General features: G+C 37.7%; 5 protein-coding genes and 1 long non-coding RNA gene across 7 annotated transcripts; 4 read left to right on the plus strand and 2 right to left on the minus strand.

Annotated features, from left to right (window-relative positions):
• Nucleotides 1–3,295: 3,295 nt before the first annotated feature.
• Nucleotides 3,296–4,114, minus strand: LOC140800627 (uncharacterized). Its single transcript, XR_012111286.1, has 2 exons — nt 3,977–4,114; nt 3,296–3,863 (listed from the first exon to the last, which is right to left on the minus strand). It is a non-coding gene; the product is annotated as an uncharacterized lncRNA (long non-coding RNA).
• Nucleotides 3,443–4,586, plus strand: LOC140800626 (1-Cys peroxiredoxin-like). Its single transcript, XM_073155390.1, has 3 exons — nt 3,443–3,609; nt 3,722–3,870; nt 3,988–4,586. The coding sequence occupies exons 1-3, from the start codon at nt 3,492–3,494 to the stop codon at nt 4,390–4,392; spliced, it is 672 nt and encodes a 223-aa protein (XP_073011491.1). The 5' UTR covers nt 3,443–3,491; the 3' UTR covers nt 4,393–4,586.
• A 3,274-nt stretch (nt 4,587–7,860) lies between these two features.
• Nucleotides 7,861–9,210, plus strand: LOC140801069 (1-Cys peroxiredoxin-like). The gene is made up of 3 exons (XM_073156070.1): nt 7,861–8,206; nt 8,323–8,471; nt 8,594–9,210. Exons 1-3 carry the CDS (start codon nt 8,089–8,091, stop codon nt 8,984–8,986), a joined length of 660 nt encoding a protein of 219 aa, XP_073012171.1. The 5' UTR covers nt 7,861–8,088; the 3' UTR covers nt 8,987–9,210.
• A 3,739-nt stretch (nt 9,211–12,949) lies between these two features.
• On the plus strand, nt 12,950–14,273 carry LOC140801318 (1-Cys peroxiredoxin-like). The gene is made up of 3 exons (XM_073156359.1): nt 12,950–13,290; nt 13,408–13,556; nt 13,679–14,273. The coding sequence occupies exons 1-3, from the start codon at nt 13,173–13,175 to the stop codon at nt 14,069–14,071; spliced, it is 660 nt and encodes a 219-aa protein (XP_073012460.1). The 5' UTR covers nt 12,950–13,172; the 3' UTR covers nt 14,072–14,273.
• A 428-nt stretch (nt 14,274–14,701) lies between these two features.
• LOC140801050 (uncharacterized) lies at nt 14,702–18,568 on the minus strand. Of its 2 annotated transcripts, none has more exons than XM_073156043.1 (11): nt 18,439–18,568; nt 18,206–18,374; nt 18,047–18,121; nt 17,345–17,582; nt 17,135–17,259; nt 16,596–16,629; nt 16,453–16,499; nt 15,750–15,884; nt 15,375–15,439; nt 15,231–15,303; nt 14,702–15,123 (listed from the first exon to the last, which is right to left on the minus strand). In XM_073156043.1, exons 1-11 carry the CDS (start codon nt 18,542–18,544, stop codon nt 14,979–14,981), a joined length of 1,212 nt encoding a protein of 403 aa, XP_073012144.1. In that variant the 5' UTR covers nt 18,545–18,568; the 3' UTR covers nt 14,702–14,978. The 2 variants fall into 2 exon arrangements, with proteins under 2 accessions (XP_073012144.1, XP_073012143.1); XM_073156042.1 differs by having other exon boundaries at nt 15,738–15,884.
• Nucleotides 18,569–20,739: 2,171 nt separating this feature from the next.
• LOC140801212 (E3 ubiquitin-protein ligase UPL4-like) lies at nt 20,740–21,444 on the plus strand. Its single transcript, XM_073156218.1, has one exon. The coding sequence runs from the start codon at nt 20,800–20,802 to the stop codon at nt 21,442–21,444; it is 645 nt and encodes a 214-aa protein (XP_073012319.1). The 5' UTR covers nt 20,740–20,799.
• Nucleotides 21,445–21,487: the final 43 nt, after the last annotated feature.

The following is a 21,487-nucleotide window of genomic DNA, read 5'->3' on the forward strand; positions in this document are numbered from 1 at the left end:
AAATTTATGAAAATTGAAATGAGGATAGTTGCATCATTTTACCTCTAAATTATTCAAATTTTAAAAGTCAGTTAACTCTAAAAGGTATCCATAAAATATAAGAGTTTAAAAAAAAAAAAAAAAATATATATATATATATATATATATATATGATTACTGATTGTATCATAAACGATTCAAACCAATGGAATAGTATGATGGATACATCAAATAATTCGGGAAAGCAAGACGCGAAATTTATATATATATATATATAAGAAGTTATAACAAAAGGGGGTTTTGAGACCATTTGCCCTGTATGTGCGAATAGAATTAGGATGAATCTCTTCTACTAGACCATAAACCTAAAAGAACTTCTAGTAGACTATAAACCTAAAAGAACTGAAAGGGGCCATTCAGGAAGTAATATGAAATTTTTGAAAGATATGTATGCAAAAAGAAAACTATTTTAGTATCGGACTAAATTTGTTGTATCAATGTATTAAAGAAGAAAAATAAGGTTAACAAAAATAATCCAAACGAATGCATGCCTGATTAACAGAATAAGAAGGTGCATAACTGCCCATAAACATAACTCATTCCATGAATCCATTACTTATTTAAATGGTAAGTTTGATATCACAAACCTAACAAAGAAGACCTAGGAACTTGTCTTTATAACTAATAAACATTAGAATTAATGATGTTCAAACTATTTTGATAATATGCAAAGTTGTTAAATAATATAAATCACACCATAATGCACCTTAATATTGGAAATATGTAGTTTCTATATTTTATATATTTCCTTATGAAAGAATTTCCTCTTTAAAAGCAACAAGTTTTATGTATGATTATTTTTTATCAGGAGCCCCCAAACTATAGGCTAGACAAGATAGTTATATATATATAAGTTAGATAATTGAGTTAACTCTTATAATAAATATATAACAGTGAGCCCACAACAGGCATGTACAGTATACCGATTGAAAATACACTAAATATCAACTCTAATATATTTATAGAAAAAATTAAATTCTTGACCTTTTTCTATATGAACCCATAAAACTCAATCATTAAGTTTGCTGACTTATCCATTTTTGCTTTCAAAACAGTCTTCCCATCGAGATTAACCCCTTCGCCACTGTTAAACAAAGAAAGAATTAAAAAAAAATTAAAGAAAAATGAAGAAATTTAAGGACTATGTGGCTTGAATCTTTACATAATTTAGGTTTGTTTGCTTCGAGTTTAGGGGCTCTCTCTTAACTGGTTTAAGATTCCTAAATTGGTTCAATAATTAAATATTTTTTTATTTTTTTATATCTATTTAAATTTATTTAAAAAAAAATTATAAAATAAAATTAACTAATTAAGTTCAAAACTTAGCCACAAACCACGAGCAATACCCGACTACGGAGAGAAGCCCAGGTTATGGATATGGGTTACAAGAGATCTCCAAGTTGAGGTTATTTTCCAGACTCCAGTTTAATTAGTGAGCCCACATATGTCGTCATTGCGAACGTAAAGAAACCGCAAAATAATGCTTAGTTTCAATTATAGACGAGGAATCACAAAGGTGTCCGTGTCTGCAGTACATACATTGGGACATAAATAATTGATGATTCCAACTAAAGACAAGATAGACACTATATATGTCTGAATGCACGAGTTGTTTTTTTTCACCGAAACTAGCACTCTTTTATTTTTTATTTATCTAAATAAATTATTCTTTAAACTCCACGATGAATGTTTTTATTTATCTAAATATATTATTCTTTAAACTCGACAATGAATCAATTTGGACCACCGATAATAAAGGCAGGCTAACCGCGAAAGCTATCTATAATCACCTTCGTACTAAGGGGTATCCTCGGACAGTAAGAAATTGTGGAAGCTCAGTATAAATCCTAAAGCTAACTTGATCATATGAAAGGTAATCTGGGATAGAATTTTTGCTCGTGTTCTGCCTCATAGTTTACACATTGGGTCAAAAATTTCTTGCATAATGTGTAGCTTATAGGACGAGACTTTGGAACATCTTTTCTATGAGTGCCTTATGCTTTTGAGGTTTAGGGTAATTGCCTAGTATCTAAATATATCCTTTAATTTGAATATCCACTAGTTGGGCTATGATTGGTCCCATATCAATAGTAACACTGAGAAGTTTAAAACTGCCATTACTATTGCTATACAGATGATCTAAAAAATGTAAAAGGCTAAAAATAAAATGTCTTTTAAAAACCATTAACTAGCACAGATACCACTACTTGACTAAGCATGCAAATAGCGATGGAACTATGAACACTATCCCCCCGCCCAACACCAACAAGGAGAAGGCCTTGGATGTTAGCTGGACTCCCCCGCCTAAAGATGTAATCAAACATAATTTTGACGAGTCCTGTGACCCATCTGATGGCTCGACTGGGGTTGGAGTCATTAGAAGAACTAGCTCAAGCACAATCATTCTTGCTGATGCCAAAATCGTCTTTACCTCGTCCCTCTACAAGTAAAAGCCTTGGCATTTTATTTTGTCGCTCCATGCTTATGACCACCTCGAGCAGAATCATTCTTGCTTATGACCCATCTGATGGTTGACTCTCGTCATTTGCACAAGGTAATCATTAAGGGAGACTCATCTACTGTCATAGCCACTATAGCCAGTATAAGCGGTGCAGATTAGTCGGCTTTGAGTATTCGAAGTATTATTTTTGAATACTCCCAGTTACTTACTGACTACCCTTAGCAATATTAGTTTCTCGCACACTTATTCGAGAATATAATAAGCAAATAGACTGTGTTGCCTATTTTTAGTAGATCATCTTTTGTTTGATGCCTCGGTGGCTATAACACCTCGCAAACGGTCTTAATCCGTGATTGTGCTTAACAGCTCTTAATTTTCAAAAATTATATATATACACGACCTAGGGAATATCCTCTTAAGTTTTGCCGTTCACATTCTAGAATTAATAATACAGTGCTCATCTGCTCTCTAAGAACAATTGGTTCTTCTCCCGTTGAATTAAAGACAAGCAAGCTGTCTTGGGCATAACATCACTGCAGACGTAAGCACCAGACAAGTTTTGATAGTTATCACGATGGGAATTTCTTTTATTTAACCATTTTTCTTAATAAAATCATATATATTATTATTATTATTTTTCTCAAAATATCCCGTGAAACAGACATCATGTGTCAGAAAAACCGCCCACAGTTTTATTCAGCATTTAAATTAAGTCAATGTTAACACTCTCCTATCGTCACAGCTGTCCAAATTCTCATATCGTCAAAAAAGGAAAATCCACCTATAAGCCGTAGGGATGAGAATCCACAGTATTATTCAACTTGCCCAATATGTTAACAAACATTAATTTAATCAACTTAGTAGTACTACTAGTACTACAAACTCGCTCAACCCCAGAAACCTATATATAAACCACTCAAACGCTACACCATTCCCACACCAATTAATTCAAGATCATCTAGTCGTTTCTATCAAGGAGATCACAGTAACCATGCCTGGCCTAACGATCGGTGACGTCATCCCGGACCTCCTCGTGGACACCACCCACGGTCCGATCCAGCTCCACGAGTTCATCGGAGACGGGTGGGCGGTGATGTTCTCACACCCCGGTGAGTTGCTCCCCTTTGCCTTGCCCCTTGTGTGATGGCTTTGGTCATCTATATATACGCTATTGTTAGTATACGACGAAGGATTTGCTCACACGTGTGGTGGCACATGCAGGCGACTTCACTCCGGTGTGCACGACGGAGTTGGGGAAGATGGCGGCGTACGCGGAGGAGTTCGAGAAGCGGGGGGTGAAGCTGCTGGGATTCTCGTGCGAAGACGTGGCGTCGCACGTGGAGTGGATCAAGGACATCGAGGCCTATACGGTAATTTTAACAAGATCCTTTCTTAGATTATAGTGAAAGAATTTGCAGAAAGAACCCCTACATTTCAAAAATGTTAAGTCATTAACAACATTAATAACATTTTTACCTTTACCTCAGCCTGGGTGCAATGTGAAGTATCCAATAGTAGCAGACCCGAACAGAGGAGTGATCAGGCAGCTCAACATGGTGGACCCGGATCAGAAGGACTCCTCCGGAGAGGAGCTCCCATCTCGAGCCCTCCACGTGGTTGGTCCAGACAAGAGGATCAAGTTAAGCATCCTGTACCCAGCCACCACCGGGAGGAACATGGACGAGGTCCTCAGGGCTGTGGATTCCCTCCAAATGACGGCCAAGTACAAGGTGGCCACCCCGGTCAACTGGAAGCTTGGGGAAAAGGTGGTCATTTCACCCAGCGTGCCCAACCAGGACGCCGATAAGATGTTCCCCCAGGGGTACGAGACGGTGAAGCTCCCCTCCAAGAAAGAATACCTTCGATTCACCCAGATTAGGGCTCGTTTATAACTTGACGATGACTGACGCGGGCTCTAAATGAGCCAAGCTGAGCTAATTTTTGAGTCTCGAAGATATATTCGAGCCAATCCGAGCTAATGAGCTCGACTCATATATTAGTCTCAGTATTGTAGCAATATATATATATCCAATGAAGAGTATGATGTGTGTATTAGAGAATACTTTGTAAAACTCTTAGTCTCTAACCTAAACTCATTGCCCAAGTTCTCTCTCAAACTCTCAACCGAAGCCCTCAAGGCCTCAACTCTCCATGCCTCAAATTCATCACCACCGCCCACCATCATCGACACCGCGTCGTGGTCGCTTCCAAAGTCCAAGCCCTCGCAATCTTGCCAATGTCACCACTATACCGCCTCAATCTCGCCGACATTGGACGACTGTCAATCTGGACTCCAAACCCCCTCAACATCGCACAATCGTTGAATGTGGACCTCGCAATCTTCTGCTTCCAAGGTTCTCCGGCAAATTATTTTTTAACTTCATCATCTACTCATTCACTTTGAGCTATTACTGCACATATTCTATCTATGTTAGTCATTTTGTCTAATCTCAATTTTACGGAATTTAGTTATGGCTGGAACTAGTTAATACTTGATAGTTATATTGTACTTTACTAGTCCGATTGATCATAATCTCTTTATCTCCTCTGGAAATTGAGTTTACCTATGAAATATGCCAAAAAAGAAGTGACTTTAGAGAAACCCACTCAGACTTTGGGCTTATATAATAATAATATAGCCAAATCCACCACTTTGTAATTTGCTGCAATAAAGTAAATCATCTCTCCTTCCCCCCTTCTTTTTTATCACATACCTTTCATCCTTTTTTTAAAGCTACTGTTGTAGTCATTGCCTCCACTGTCGTTGTTCGTCGACGCCGTCTCCTCTCATGGCGGCGGCTGCTGCGGAGTTGGGCGGCGTCAACTTGAGGGTTTTGGATGAGTTTTTTTTTTTCTTCTTTACCCGTCGCCGTTCTTCGCTCCAGGCTGGTGCCGCCGGAGCTCGGGCTCGTGTTGCGGTGGATGTGCTCCTCCATCTCCCTCCGCTCTAGCAGGATGCAGTTTTTTGCTCTTCGGGCCTTGTAGCTATCTTATTCTCTTCCATTGTTGTAAATTGGTTGTCAATTGGTGGTAGGAGCTTTCGTCGATGTCAATCGGTGATTAATTCTTGTTTCTATGATCCTTGGGGTTTCGCAGACTGTGTCTTTTGACTGTCGGATCGTGAGCCGCATGCTAACTTTAAGTCTTTACTCCGAATCTATGTGGTTGTATTTTATTGCATTATTGCCCTTTTTTTATTATATTTATTGTAGCGATGTTTGAGATTTGTTTCCAATATTTATAAATTACATGTCATATATTTACTAGATATTTGTAAAGCATACCCTGTTATTACAGATGTATTAACTACGAAGTGAAAAAAAGAAAGTGATGAAAGATTCTAGACAAAATTAGAAGTACTTAGTATATGCTGTTAGTAATGACAATTATCGAGAAGAGCCATTCTATCCCTTTTGAAAGAAAAAAAGTGGAATAAACAAAGGAAACTTGAGAAACTCACTTACCACTCTACTTTATAACTCTACTTTCTTCATTTAAATACTATAAAGTGATGAATTTTAAGTGAAAGAACACCCTCGGAATTTCTCGAGTTGAAACTTAGCTCTAATTCAAAGTAGGCGTATTCCTAAGTTGGGCCAAAAATTTAATAAAAACTATGTCCCTTGAAAAGCCTCAGTTTTCATGCAGACCAAGCCTAGGCCTAAAGTTGGCTTAATTATTTTGGGACAAACTCGTTCCAGCGCATGACTACCCAATAAATATAACTCACTCTATGAATCCTTCTATCCAACTCAAATAAGTACCTGACTTAATCGGTGAGTTTAATATCACAAACCTAACAAACAAGACCTAGAAACTTATGTTTATAACTAATAAATATTAGAATTAACAAGGCTTGAACTACTTTGATAATATGCTAAGTCGTTGTGTAATAAATCAACAATATAAATCACACCTTAATGCACCTCAATCTTTGAAATGATTTATGTACTTTATGTATTTACTTATGGAAGAATTTCAAATTGACTTAAGCATGTTTTACAAAATGGTTATCCCTCCCCGATATACAACGAGTCCAATATCAATCATAATTAATCTATAGCGGGAATCAAATCTATGAACTTTTATATATGGATTGATAAAACCCAACCACTAAATATTTAATTTTAGAGAAATTTACATATAACATCCTGTTTTCTAATGAAATTATAGTTTACAATCTCACATTTTTACTATTTATAAATTAAGTTATATAATTTAGTAAATATGGGTAGAAAACACTTTGCTATTAGATCTATTAGTTTAACTTAACCAAATATCCGGGTTAAATTATATAATAAAAGAATTACAAAACAATAAAGTCATGCTAGGGATATTTTAATTATTTTACAAAATAAGGGCATTTTAGTTATTTTAAATATAAAATATTTCTACTTAATAAAATATTTTTACAATTTTAGTTTGCATTTAACTCATAATGTTTCATGCACATATTCACTAAATTATAGAACTCGGTTTGCAAACAGTAAAAATATAGGATATAAACCGTATTTTCGTTAACAAGCAAGGTGTTATATATTAATTTTTCTTCATTTTAAAATAGTCAAGTTCTCAAACACTAATCCCTCTGTGTCTGTGTGCCTAACTTGAATCTCTACATAATGTAGGACTGTGAGAAGCCCAGGATATAGATATGGGTTAGAAGAGATCTCCAGGTTGTGGTTATTTTCCAGACTCCAGTTTAATTAGTGAGAGCACATATGTCGTCATTGCGGACGTAAAGGAAACCACAAAATATTGCTTGGTTTCAAATATATACGAGGAATCACATTGAAAGGTGGTCCGTCTCTGCAGTACATACATAGGGACATAAAAATAAATTGATGACTCCAACATAAGACACCGAAAGGAATTAGTCAATTGTCAAATATGAAATGTTATCCATCGTACAAGTGTGGACTGGAGATGATTCGAACCCACTAAAATAATAATAGGTCTAATATATCTATGGAACTAGCGAATATCCTCTGCGTTTTCCCGTTCACACTCTAGAAATAATAATATAATGCTCATCTGCTTTCTAATAACAGTTGGTTCTTCTCAATTTAGATTAAAGACAGACATAGGATTTGGATTTTGTTGTCAAGCTGACTTGGACTTGCTTACTGCATAACGTCACTGCAGACGCAAGCACCAGACCACTTCTGCTGGTTATCGTGATGGAAATTTCTTTTATTATAATCATTTATCTTAACATAAATCATATATATTGATTTTTTTTTAACAAAAGATGGCAACCTGTTTTATTGAAACATAAATGAGATAAGTTAATAGAAGCAACCCAACAAATCATATATATATATATATATATATATATATATATTTCCTCAAAATATCCTGTGAATTAGTAAACATCATGTCTGAAAAAACTAGCACTAGGATGAGACTTGAGAGTCACCGCCCACGGTTTTACTCAACTTGCCAAATATGTTAACAAGTAGCTATTACTACAAACTCACTTAACCCCAGAAACCTATATAAACCACTCAAAACACTACACCATTCCCATACCAATTCAAGATCATCTGGTCGTTTGTTCAAGGAGATCACAGCCGTCCAAACTAACCATGCCTGGCCTAACGATCGGCGACGTCATCCCGGACCTCCTCGTGGACACCACCCATGGCCCGATCCAGCTCCACGAGTTCGTCGGCGATGCGTGGGCAGTGATGTTCTCACACCCCGGTAAGTTGCTCCGCCTGCCTTGCCTCTTAATTACCTGACGACTTTGATCATCATACGTACTATTAGTCTATCTTAGTCGACTACGTGTTTGCTCACACGTGTGGTGGCACGTGCAGCCGACTTCACTCCGGTGTGCACGACGGAGTTGGGGAAGATGGCGGCGTACTCGGGGGAGTTCGAGAAGCGAGGGGTGAAGCTGCTGGGATTCTCGTGCGACGACGTGGCGTCTCACGTGGAATGGATCAAGGACATCGAGGCCTATACGGTAACAAATAGTTTGCAGGGAAATAATTTGCAGAAAGAACCTCTACATTGTGGATTATTTTCTTTTTTCTTCAAAGTTCTTAGTCATTAACAACATTGATGACATTTTTACCTTTACCTCAGCCTGGGTGTAATGTGAAGTACCCAATAGTAGCAGACCCCACCAGAGAAGTGATCAAGCAGCTCAACATGGTGGATCCGGATCAAAAGGACGACTCCGGTGTGGAGCTCCCATCTCGAGCCCTCCACGTGGTTGGCCCAGACAAGAGGATCAAGTTAAGCATCCTGTACCCAGCCACCACCGGGAGGAACATGGACGAGGTCCTCAGGGTCGTCGACTCCCTCCAAAAGACCGCCAAGTACAAGGTGGCCACCCCAGTCAACTGGAAGCTCGGTGACAAGGTGGTCATTTCACCCAGCGTGCCCAATCACGAGGCCGATAAGATGTTCCCCCAGGGGTACGAGACCGTGGAGCTCCCCTCCAAGAAAGAGTACCTTCGCTTCACCCAGATGTGATCGATGCACGCCCATTGGTGGTCTATGGCATGAGTTATCTACTCGATCATGCACGATGGATGTATCCACTTTTGTTTATCTATAAGAGAGTATGTAATGTGATGTATCTGTTTATGGTCTTAATTATGCTGCTTCGATCTTCTCACATTTAGGTATGTGAGATGATTAATAAATGGAATTCTATGTGGATTTCTTTTTTTCTTTCTTAATGTGGTTTCGGTTTTCTTGTTATTGTGAGCTTCCGTGTACTGAGTCCTTAGCTTCATTGTTTTGCTTGAAGGCTCAGCTCAAGTATTTAATATAAAAATTATATTTAAGCTGAGTTTGAACGAGTTAGCTATGTAAAGTTCAACTCAAGCTTTAGTCTACCAGTCGAGCCAGAATAGTTCTTTTATTTTGATATCTCTATGCCATTACAAATTATTAAAAAATGAGAAGTCACTATTCCACAAACAATTTCCCCAATTTTCCTTTTCTAATACAGAAGAAATCGGGTTAACATCCAAAGGTAATGTTTTGCATTTTACATTACATTTTGTGCATTAACTATTGGAAAGCTTTAACTTTTTGCAGAAGTAATAATATAACTAATAATATATCTTATTTTCGTAATTATTATTTTTATATTTTTGGGCCCATCTCGCATTATAATAATTAACTAAATTTAACTTAAAAGTTAAGTTAACTATATTAAATAAAATTTCTTTATCCAGACCAAATCCCATTCACACTAAGAAACTCCATCTCTTCTGCAACCTAAACCATAATAATTATTAATTGACGACATGCCAAGTAAATAGATGTAAAGATGAAATTAGGACATTCATTTTATCTAATCAATTCAATTTTAGAAGTCCAAATATAAATATCAAAATATTTGAATGAGATGCAGCTTCCTAATAAATAATGAGAAGAGATAGTAGAGAAGAAGATTTAAACCAATAGCCAGCCATTCTCCCTCTATTTTTCCCTACCGTGAGAGCTAGCCAACCATTCTCCTTCTCCTCCCTGCCCTTGGGCTCTCTTCTTTGTTTTGCCTCATTGTTGAGCCCTCATTCCTCTCGCACGTTATCTCTCCCTCATTAGTACTTCTCGATGCAGGATCTTGCTGCCACCTTTTTGTTACCCCTTTTCTAAAAAATTAGATGACCAACAACCTTCGGGGTTTAGTAGTTTGCCCGGGGAGTGCTACGGTGTGGATCTCCTTTCGATCAGACCCATCAATGGCCGGAGCTCCTCATTGCCATTTCGACCACCACATTATCCTAATGGTCATCCATTTCAGAACTCGATGGCTCCTCGGCTACCTTTCCCCAATCACCTCCGCCTTAGCCTAGAATCCGTGAGTGTCTCCCCTTTCCTTTCTTGTGCCACAGCTAGTTGCACCCACCTACTCTTTCCAAACCAGTCATGATCGTCCAACCACTCATTGAACCCCTCTACACAACTTGACCTCTCTTCCTTGTCTAACCTCTCTTTTTTCGACACAATTAATCGGGTCGACAACTGGTGGTCGTCAATGTTACCTCCCCTCTCGTTTGGTGCAGGTAGTGTTTGTTGCGTGGGGGGACGATGACGGGAGGAAGCAAGGGACCCTAATTGTGGCCTAGGCTTTGGCCTGAACGTCTTGGCCGACTTTCCTTTTATCTAATAATTGTGGGCTAGGCTTGAACCTTTTATCTAACTATTAAATGTTCATAAGTTAGTAGTAACGTGTTGTTTTCCTTGTCGTGGATCAACCTATGGCAAATGCAGCCCCTGGGAGCATGAGACCGAAATGAAGGCAGGAGAGCTAACAACATATAAATCAATATCATGTAAAAAGAAAATATCAAAAACAATAGTAGAGCTAGCTTAACTACAGGTTGTGATAAGTCCATAAATAGCACAAAAGTGAATAGAGTTTTTAAAATACAAGAGTACACTCTAGAAAAATAATATAAAATACAACAGTAGAGAGTATACCCACTTTGAAGAGTACTATAAAATTTGTAATAAAGTAAAAGACCTAGTGCCTCACTAAGTAAATGGCAATGAGTTGCTATCAGCGCGACAACAATCAATATGTATCATAAATCAAACACAGATAAACCTAACGCTCATTAAGTGATACTATCTCTAGTAAGAAATTTCATACTATTACAACATTAATATATTTACGCGATAAGTGCAAGAATACATAAATATCATATAGGATAATATGATATAGAATATAAACTTAATTATATTAGCTAGCGTAATTTGACTTTTGAGTTTGCTAATTCTTCGCAACAATGTCTATTCATCACATCCAACATTAGGCTCACTTATTGTCACCCATATTTGTACAAATAAATGTCCTTGAGAACGAGGATAAACCTTAACAATAGAATTGTTTGTCAATTACTTTGCGAACAGTTGATTAGTTATTTGCTACTATTATCTAAAGATCTTATTTGTGAGCCCATCACTATAACAATCACCCACTGCACGTCGACACAAGCATTCACACGCCTAAGCCACTAGGCTATGCAAACATGCCATCATTCTACACTCATTGAGTATCACTAGGTCGGCATTGTTATACCCTTATACCAACTTATCACTCCAAGAGTTTGACCATTTGTCTAACGACAGTATAATCGATCACTCATCTAAGACCTATAAACGGCATGTCTGATTATCTAAAATCTACATACTGAAACCTCAAGCATTAACTTTTCTATATGATATTGGATTATAATTTACCCTGCATTTTACCTTTGCTTCAGAGGTATCAGACACTGTTGAGATTTAAAAGTCACACTCCTTATCGTAGTGCACGTGCACTAGTGGTTACCTATATTAATGTAGTTATCAACAAGTATAATAAAAAATATCGTCATCATGAGATAACATATATTACTGTACATGAATATGCTGACAAATATACACAATTATCATGTCATATGTGAAGTAATTTAGTGTATAACCTAGCACATCATACACATTAATAATCAGTAAGGAGATAGTTCACTGCATGTTTGCTTTTAAAACAGTCTTGTTATCAAACACTAACCCCTTCACCAACATACATACCAAAAAAAAGAAAGAAATTAAAAGTAAATGAAGAAATTTAAGAACTGCTTGCCTAGCTTGAATCTCTACATAATTATGGACAACGAGAAGCCTGGGTAGAGATATGGATTACAAGAGCTCTTCAAGTTGAGGTTATTTTCCAGACTCCAGCAGCTTAGTGAGCCCACATATGTCGTCATTGCGGACGTAAAGAAATTAAACCGCAAAAATATTGCTTGGTTTCAAATATATATAATGAAGAATCACATTCACATGGACCGAGAACTGTGTCTGAAGTACAAGCATAGGTGACTCCAACTAATGACAAGACAGGGACTGACACTATATTTGTCTAGAGCATGGTACGTCAATATATATATATATATATATGCAAGGTTTCGTGCATAAACGAAAAAAGAAGAAGTTAATTATCAAATATCTAATGTTATCCAGTGCTTAATTACCGTCGCACAAGTGTGGAATGGAGAAGATTCGAACCCACTAAAATAAATAATATCCAAATAAAACATCCAAGGTGTAATATATCTACGGAACTAGGGAATCTACACTGCGTTTTCGCGTTCACACTTGTATATATGCCCAAATCTAGAAATAATAGTAATATAATGCTCATCTGCTTTCTAACAACAGTTGGTTCTTCTGATCTTCTCCCTTTAAATTAAAGATAAGCATACGATTTGGATTTGGATTTGGATTTGGACTTGCTGACTGCATAACGTCACTGCAGACGCAAGCGTACCGGACCAGTTTTGATAGTTATCATGATGGGAATTTATTTTATTTAAACCATTTTTCTTAACTTAACATAAGACGACAACCTGTTTTATTGAAACATAAATGAGATAGCGTTAACAAAAACAACCCAACAAATCATATATATATATATATATCCTCAAAATATCCCGTGAATTAGTAAACATCATGTCTGAAAAAACTAGCACTAGGATGAGACTTGAGAGTCCGCCCACAGTTTTACTCAACTTGCCCAATATGTTAACAAGTAGCTATTACTACAAACTCACTCAACCCAGAAACCTATATAAACCACTCAAAACACTACACCATTCCCACACCAATTCAAGATCATCTGGTCGTTTGTTCAAGGAGATCACAGCCGTCCAAATTAACCATGCCTGGCCTAACGATCGGCGACGTCATCCCGGACCTCCTCGTGGACACCACCCACGGCCCGATCCAGCTCCACGAGTTCGTCGGCGATGCGTGGGCAGTGATGTTCTCACACCCTGGTAAATTGCTCCGCCTAGCCTTGCCTCTTAATTACCTGACGACTTTGATCATCATACGTACTATTAGTCTATCTTAGTCGACTACGTGTTTTCTCACACGTGTGGTGGCACGTGCAGCCGACTTCACTCCGGTGTGCACGACGGAGTTGGGGAAGATGGCGGCGTACTCGGGGGAGTTCGAGAAGCGAGGGGTGAAGCTGCTGGGATTCTCGTGCGACGACGTGGCGTCTCACGTGGAATGGATCAAGGACATCGAGGCCTATACGGTAACAAATAGTTTGCAGGGAAATAATTTGCAGAAAGAACCTCTACATTGTGGATTATTTTCTTTTTTCTTCAAAGTTCTTAGTCATTAACAACATTGATGACATTTTTACCTTTACCTCAGCCTGGGTGTAATGTGAAGTACCCAATAGTAGCAGACCCCACCAGAGAAGTGATCAAGCAGCTCAACATGGTGGATCCGGATCAAAAGGACGACTCCGGTGTGGAGCTCCCATCTCGAGCCCTCCACGTGGTTGGCCCAGACAAGAGGATCAAGTTAAGCATCCTGTACCCAGCCACCACCGGGAGGAACATGGACGAGGTCCTCAGGGTCGTCGACTCCCTCCAAAAGACCGCCAAGTACAAGGTGGCCACCCCAGTCAACTGGAAGCTCGGGGACAAGGTGGTCATTTCACCCAGCGTGCCCAATCACGAGGCCGATAAGATGTTCCCCCAGGGGTACGAGACCGTGGATCTCCCCTCCAAGAAAGAGTACCTTCGCTTCACCCAGATGTGATCGATGCATGCGCATGGGTGGTCTATGGCATGAGTCATCTACTTGGTCATGCATGCATCATGATGGATGTATCCACTTTTGTTCATCTATAAGAGAGTGTGTAATGTGATGTATCTGTTTGTGGTCTTATTATGCCTGTTTCAATCTTCTCACATTTAGGTATGTGAGATGATTAATAAATGGAATTCTATATGTTTGCTTCTGTCTTGTTTCTCTTTTAATGAATTTGTTTGTGGTCTTATTTCTTTTAAATTTTTATGTATGTGAGAAAGGTGATGCACTTTAAGCAGAAAGACAAATATAAACAAGGATGTTATTTATTTTCGGAATTTGATTAGTAAAAGGTTTAAAAGAGAATACTCCAAATGATTGCATGCCATTGCAATTAATTAATAGAACACTATAGTCCAATCATATGTACTCAAGAAAATGTACAAATTTAGTGGTGTCCCATGAAACTGATGCCACAGAAATTCAAACCTAATCACTCGTAATGAGTCCTTTTAATCATCTCAACACTATCTCATTAGCTAAAATAAAATCAGTATTGATGGTTATTCATGGAATCTAGTATTATGGGCAAATTGTAAATTTCATAGAAAAGTTTAGTAACAATTAGATGCCTGGGTAACGCAAAAATCATCTATAACAAATAATTTATCGGACATCATCTATTGCAATAACAAATAATTTGAGTTCCACAGCATATCACATTTTCTTTAGTATATTATCCCCTGCAGCTTACATTAAACAGGCAAACATATCTTCCTCACTTTCTCACCTTGAAGATGAGAAGTGCAGTGCAGACCACTGAGCTTGCAGCAAAAGCCTCGTTACCCGTTAAATGCTTCATCTCGGCAGGTGATTGAAGATTTTCTTCTTTTGCCAACGAGGCATGATAGGAAAGTTACAACGTTGCAATATAACATTGACTTTCTTCGTCCGAGCTGACAATGTCAAGCTCTATAGTATTCTCAGAAGGATTCTTAGTTCTCTTTCTTTTAGATTCTGGGTCTTTATTCTGTGCCACTTTGGTAACAGAGGGAGATGACCTGGAGCATCAGCAAGCACGCTGAGCCTCATGTATTGGCAGAATCAAAATAAAACCCTGGACATCTTAAGCACAAGACAAAACAAGACAAAAAATTCTACTGCTGACCTTTTCTCTGAGCCACACTTAACCTGGTGTTTCTTTGCAAAATCTTTGTTTTGAATCTTGGACTCCATCTTAGCTGGTATAGGCAAGATATATTAGCTGCAGAGAAGCAATTGTGCAAGGAGATCAGTGAGGCTAATCTTGTACCTGTGACTTGTGCAAGGAATCTTACTCCTTGCGACTGGCTATTAGTGGTCACTTTATCTGCATTACTGCCCATTAATGTAGAATGGTCAGGACGAAAACAGAACACCTTAATTGCATGCTCTACAATGTTACTGGGAAAGAAAAGCATGTCTCTTGAATAGAAATGACAAATGAAATCCTCTAGTCAAGACGCAACGCAAGCTATCAGTAACTTAGTAGGCATAAGTGAAATATCTTCAAATATGTAGATGTCCAGTATTGCTATCTAGTTCTTCCAGGGAAGGGCTCCAATGCTCCATATGTCTACAAAGAAGTTACAGAACTCGAAGAGATGGATAGGTAGTAAGTTTAGAAGTACAGAACTTTGAGATGCACCTTAAAGCTTTTCTCAGTCCATCTACAGACATTACTTTCACTCGCTGCAATGGCTTCCTCAAACATGATGGTTCAGACAGAGGCTCGACCATATAAATTCCTTCTGACTGGAGCTTGAATGCAGTGTGTAAGTTTCTGAAACCAACAAATTTTATTGAAAAGTGCCAGTTAGAACATGAGGTGAAATGTTCAAATAAAATGAAGAGTATGTAAAAACATTTTCATACGTAAAATCAAAGCTGAATTACAACCAGACTACGACTTAATATGCACAAGAGAAACCAAATCAACTTAAGAGCTAAAGCACACAAGCTGTGAACCATCTAGTACATGTCTTCTGTTTTTTTTTTGTTTTTTTATCAAAAAACATGTATATGTCATCTTATGCACATCTACACTTCAATGTTATTTCCGATTCCAAGTGGAACTAAAGCTCATATGTGTTTTCTAACAATAACCTTATCATATTTGAGCTACAACAACAAATGCAACTTATCATATCAGAATCAGCCAGACAAATAAGGCCAACAAAATGTGGCTCCACCGCGCCAACCGATGAAATATGTTTATAGATCAGATCCGTCCACACAACAAAATGATACTGAATGTGGCCAGCCAACCACCATATCAATTGTTAGACAAAGATGAGGGAACACAATAGCAATGAAGAGGAAGAATACTTCAAGTTTAGTGACCCACTCACCCGCCCTTGAGCTCTGCTCGGCCAGTAGAGTATCTTTGGGCTGCTTTCTGTTTATGTGGGGAAAAAAAAGAAAAAATAATATCATAAATTGAAGTATGTCAAACTGTAAATTATATCAACTTTTACTAAGTGAATGTTCTTACCGATGTGTGGAATTTACAGAATGTTCCTTGACGCCTGAAAAATGGCATATAATGCCAAAACATTAAAATACATGAAGCTATAACATGTAGCCTATCCAAACTATACATGTTAAAAGAAGGTAAACAAAGCTATAGCAGCCTCTATGGCACTCAACTGAATTACTTGACTAACTGAACTTCTATCACAGTTTATAACAGGGTATATATTCGAGGTGAAAAATTACTGACGTCAAACAAAAAGATGGTCAACAAAGAACTAAGAACCAGGTGGCAAAGATGGAGTATATTCAGCCAACTTGGAGGTGGCCAACATACAGACATGGACCAAATAGAGGCGCCATACTGCCATGCATGCAGGATAGTTTGTACTAGCAAATAGGCCAATACATGATAATACAATGAATTTCAAAGTAGGAAAAAAAAACTAATCATGAAGAATGCAGATTTTACATAAGAAAACAGAACTTATTAGACATATCATATAGGAAACAGGAACAGAAACCTTCTTATTTTCTATTTCCCAGTTGTGAATTACTTACTTGTTTATGACCATTGTGCAAGCCAACCCATCTTTCCTTTTGCCTCTACAGAGGCCATAATCTATGGATGCCCCTATCTTTAACATCTGGTTGGCTGAATAAACACTCAGTGAAAACCCTTTGCTCTAAACAACCACAATTTATGTTAGTGAAACATACATCTAGTACTTATCACATATCACATGTTGAATTATACGACATACATCCTACCCCGGCATCCTTGCGGACTGCAGAATTGAAGAGAGCAAAAACTGTCCCCACCGGCTCCTCACAGCAGCGCGTGTAAGAATCACCGAACAAGAATACGGAGACATCAGATTCATCCAAGCACCCCATTTTCCAAATACCGTAACTCTTCCCAGTAGAACTCACTCTAGGAATCCCCTTTTCCAACACTACTCCTACTGTAGCCCAACAACCAGAAAGGCCATCACCTGAAAGCAAATTCCTGCAAAAAATTGCTTATCTAAGTTATAGATATACATTAACTTTGCCCAACTCTGGCAGCCATTGTTTTTTCTCATATAATCACCAGCATTTTATTCTTATAAAAATATTTTTTCTTTTAGACATTTGTGAAAATGAATGGAATTCAACCTACCATTCATAAGGAGCATAGTCAGTATCCTATTTATTTGACTAGAGTCTCATATTCGAGTAGTGTCTATTTGTTTTCTGCAGGTGGAAACGAAAGAACAAGAAGGATGTTTTAGTTAAAATATGGCATTAAAATTATCCTTGTGACTAAATAAAAAAATGTCCTCTTTTGCGTATAAATTTAGGAAAGAAAATGAGTAGATTTCCAAACTTGCAGATATCTCAAAAAGGGACGTTTTTTAAGGATAAAATCTAGGTGCCAATACGCATAAATGAAAAGCCCAAAAAGGATAGAGTGAGGGACCCAATCCATACTTGATTGCTGGAAGCCGAATGAATCGGATATCCGAGAAGCGATTACCGATCTCCACCGAAGAAACCAGTGGATTCCTGAAAGCAAACAGAAAACTTTACCGAATTCAACTCTAATCACTCATTCTGGCACAACCGAACTGTTGAAGGATAAGAACTCACCGTATCCGAAGACCCGAAAACTTCTCTACCACCACCTCATCTGACCTCTTCGCCTTCTTCGATTTGGTCGCACCAGCAGAAGTAGAGGCATCTGCGTCGAGGTAATCTTTAACGGCGTCGCGGAAGACCGACATGCCGGCGTCTCGAGATCTCTCGGGCGATCCATCGTCTACGAGAAACTCTAATTTTTCAGAACGGAACTGTAGAAACGAGGGAGAGGGAAGAGGTGGTACCTGATGGAACCAGAGGATTGGCGGAGGGAGAGGCGGGTGGGGTTTCTAAGACCCTATCGTCGCGAAGTGAGAGGAGGAGATCGAGGTCGTCTTCGCGTGTCGCCATGGCTGCGGCTTCGAGGAAGACGAAAGAGGGGAAAGCGAAGCTTTATGGTGGGAGGCTTCAATATTTTTGGAGGGAACGGGAAAAGTGTAGCAAATTTCGGCGCAGAATTGGAGGCATTTGTACTAAAAAGTCCCTTGACTTTTTTGAAATAGTAATATTAGAGAGTTTTTAACCAAACTATAATTTTTTTTATTTTTATTCATCAAAATAGATTATTCTCAAACTTATTACCATTTACCCAGCCTCTAATTAATAAAAATCTAAAACTAATCACCATTTTTTAAAACACTAATTAGTTTAGTATTTTTATTGTTAGATAATTTTTTTCTTAACCACCGAAAGATTAAGTTAAAGATATTTATATACATAAAATACTGAACTGACTAATACTTTAGGATCAGAAAAAAAATGCTGAACTGATTAGTATTTTTACTTAGAGATAAAATACTTATTAATTTAATATTTTTATTAAGGCTACAATACATAAACCCTATTTGATAATAATTAAAAAATTATTTTATTTTAATAAAAATAAATTGGAACAGGACTAGTTTTGTCAAAAACTCAAAATTAGACATTTAGACGTCTGTATTTTCTATTAAATTATACATACTTAATTTAATATTGAAAAGATGTATTAGTATAGAAAATAGAGGCACTTAATTTAAAAGCCTTAATTTTGGTCTGAGGTCAAGGCCAGACTGTGTTAGTCCTGGAACTTGGCTAGGAAACTCTGATTATATTCAGCTATAACTAAATAATATTTTGTTCCTAACAAAGTCCCTCAAATAAATGAGAGAGAATATAAAAATGAATCTGAATTTGAATTTAAATCACATTTAAATTTCTTTTGTATTTTTATTTTACAAAATTAATAATAATAGTTTAGTATTATTTACATAACACATCTTTACTTTTTTTTTAAATAAATATTGTTCACTTGTTTATAATACATTTAAGTAATAATGACATATTGTATAATGGATTTTTATAAATCACACCCTACATTTTACCTATTTTATAATTCGCTTCTTATCTTTTGGGATTTTATAATGCAATCATTCATTTTCTCTGTAATATTTATTTAACACCCTGAGTTAACTTAACATAATTATAATCAAACTGAATGATACAAGAAAGAGAATATTTCGTTATAATCCATTATGTAATTTATAACATTCTTAAATTAATGTTGTATTTATCTCTAATTTTATTCATAATTTGAACATTCATACTTGTTGTTTTTTCTCAAACAATGGAGGACATCACCTAAATGCCAAGTCAATTTTAGAGCTTCCAAACTCCAAGCCATAGAGATTTTAGAGCTCTCCAAACGCTAAGCCGATTTTGTTGCTTTGCGACCTCAAAGATAGGGAGAGAGAGAAAAAAAATTTGGGGAAAGATGGAGAAAAATAAGTAAAGTTAGGAAAAACTTCTAAGGCTTGTACATGGTAGGGATTTTAGGGGATTCTTATGGGTTGTGGGTTTTGATATTATAATTTTGTGAGGTAGGGTTTAGTTATAGATAAAAAGATTTATATTTCGTGGGATTAGGGTTTAATTTGGGGAAAAGAGATTTTATGGGGATTTAGGTTAGGTCAGCGTATTTTAGTAATCTTTGAATTAGAGTCACATAAACTATATAACATGATTAATATCAGTTAGCTAAAGTAATGTTAGAAGGTCGCGTTATAAAATCCCCAAAGACGGGGTGCGAATTATAAATAGGCAAAATCTAGGGTGTGATTTGTGAAAATCCATAATTTTAATTTTAGATAAATTTTTTTTTTCTAAAAAAACTTAAAATTTATTAAATACGTAATGACTTATAAGATAGTTACGTATTTCTAAGTGATTGTAAGCTCGCAATAGCTGATTTTTTAGGCTAATTTAAGTACCTAAAATAAGATACAAAATGAGTTTAGTTAACCAAATGGATAAGAGCCTAATTTTACTATTACCAAAATTTAAAGGAATTTTTAGTGCAAATAACATGGAAACAAGTCTAAGATAAAGTTTTACTCAGGGTCCAATTTGCAAATCTGAGTCGACTAAATGTATAATTAGAAATTAGTAGTGGTAAGGGTTCCCTAACTATTTTTACTAGATAACAGGGGTAGTAATATATAATTCCCCATCTTCTATTTAACCCTTACAACTCTTCTCTTCCCGCTCCCACACTTCCTGGTCCTGGCCATCTCAAACCCTCCTCCTCCTCCCTTTCTCCTTCGCCGTATATCTTCTTAGCTTCTCCCATGGATTCCCGCATCCGGAAGAACTCTAACTCCTCGACCTCCCCTGTTCCAACCTCCTCCTCAACCTGCATCTCCAAGCGACAGCGCTCCATCTCCTCCACATCCACCGCATCCACCTCCCGCAGCAATCAAGAAGAAAACGAGAAAGAACCATGCCCCTCGGGAACTCGCGAATCATCTTCCTCCTCCTCCTCCTCTTCCTCCTCCTCTTCCTCCTCCTCCTCCTCCTACTACGACGACGACGACGACGACGATGGCGATGTCGCTACACTCAAGTGGATCCTCTCGGAACTGAACGACAAAGGGGTTGATGAGGAGACGCAGACCACCGCGCTGAACAAGCTCTGCAAGATGATCTTGATGGCGACGGAGAGAAGGCTGAGGGTGATGATCCCAGTACGGTTACTGGTGCCACCGCTCGTCGGATTACTCAACGACGAGGTGAGTCCCGAGGTCATGCTTCTTGCAACGAGGGCCCTTACCTACCTCTGCGACGCCGTGCCGGCCTTTTCCTCGGAGGCCGTACGGCGCGGCGTTCTCCCGTTACTGTGCGCTCCGCTCCGCTCAATAGAGTATATAGATTTGGCAGAGCAGGTTTCCTCTCATCCGTTTCTTCTCTTTCTTCTCTTTCCTTCTCGAATTTAATGATTATATGAATAATCTCAAATGTGGGTTCTTTCTTTCTTTT

The sequence above is a fragment of the Typha latifolia genome, chromosome 14, assembly GCF_019914945.1.
Source record: "Typha latifolia isolate L0001 chromosome 14, TyphaL0001v2, whole genome shotgun sequence".
Classification (NCBI taxonomy): Eukaryota; Viridiplantae; Streptophyta; class Magnoliopsida; order Poales; family Typhaceae; genus Typha; species Typha latifolia.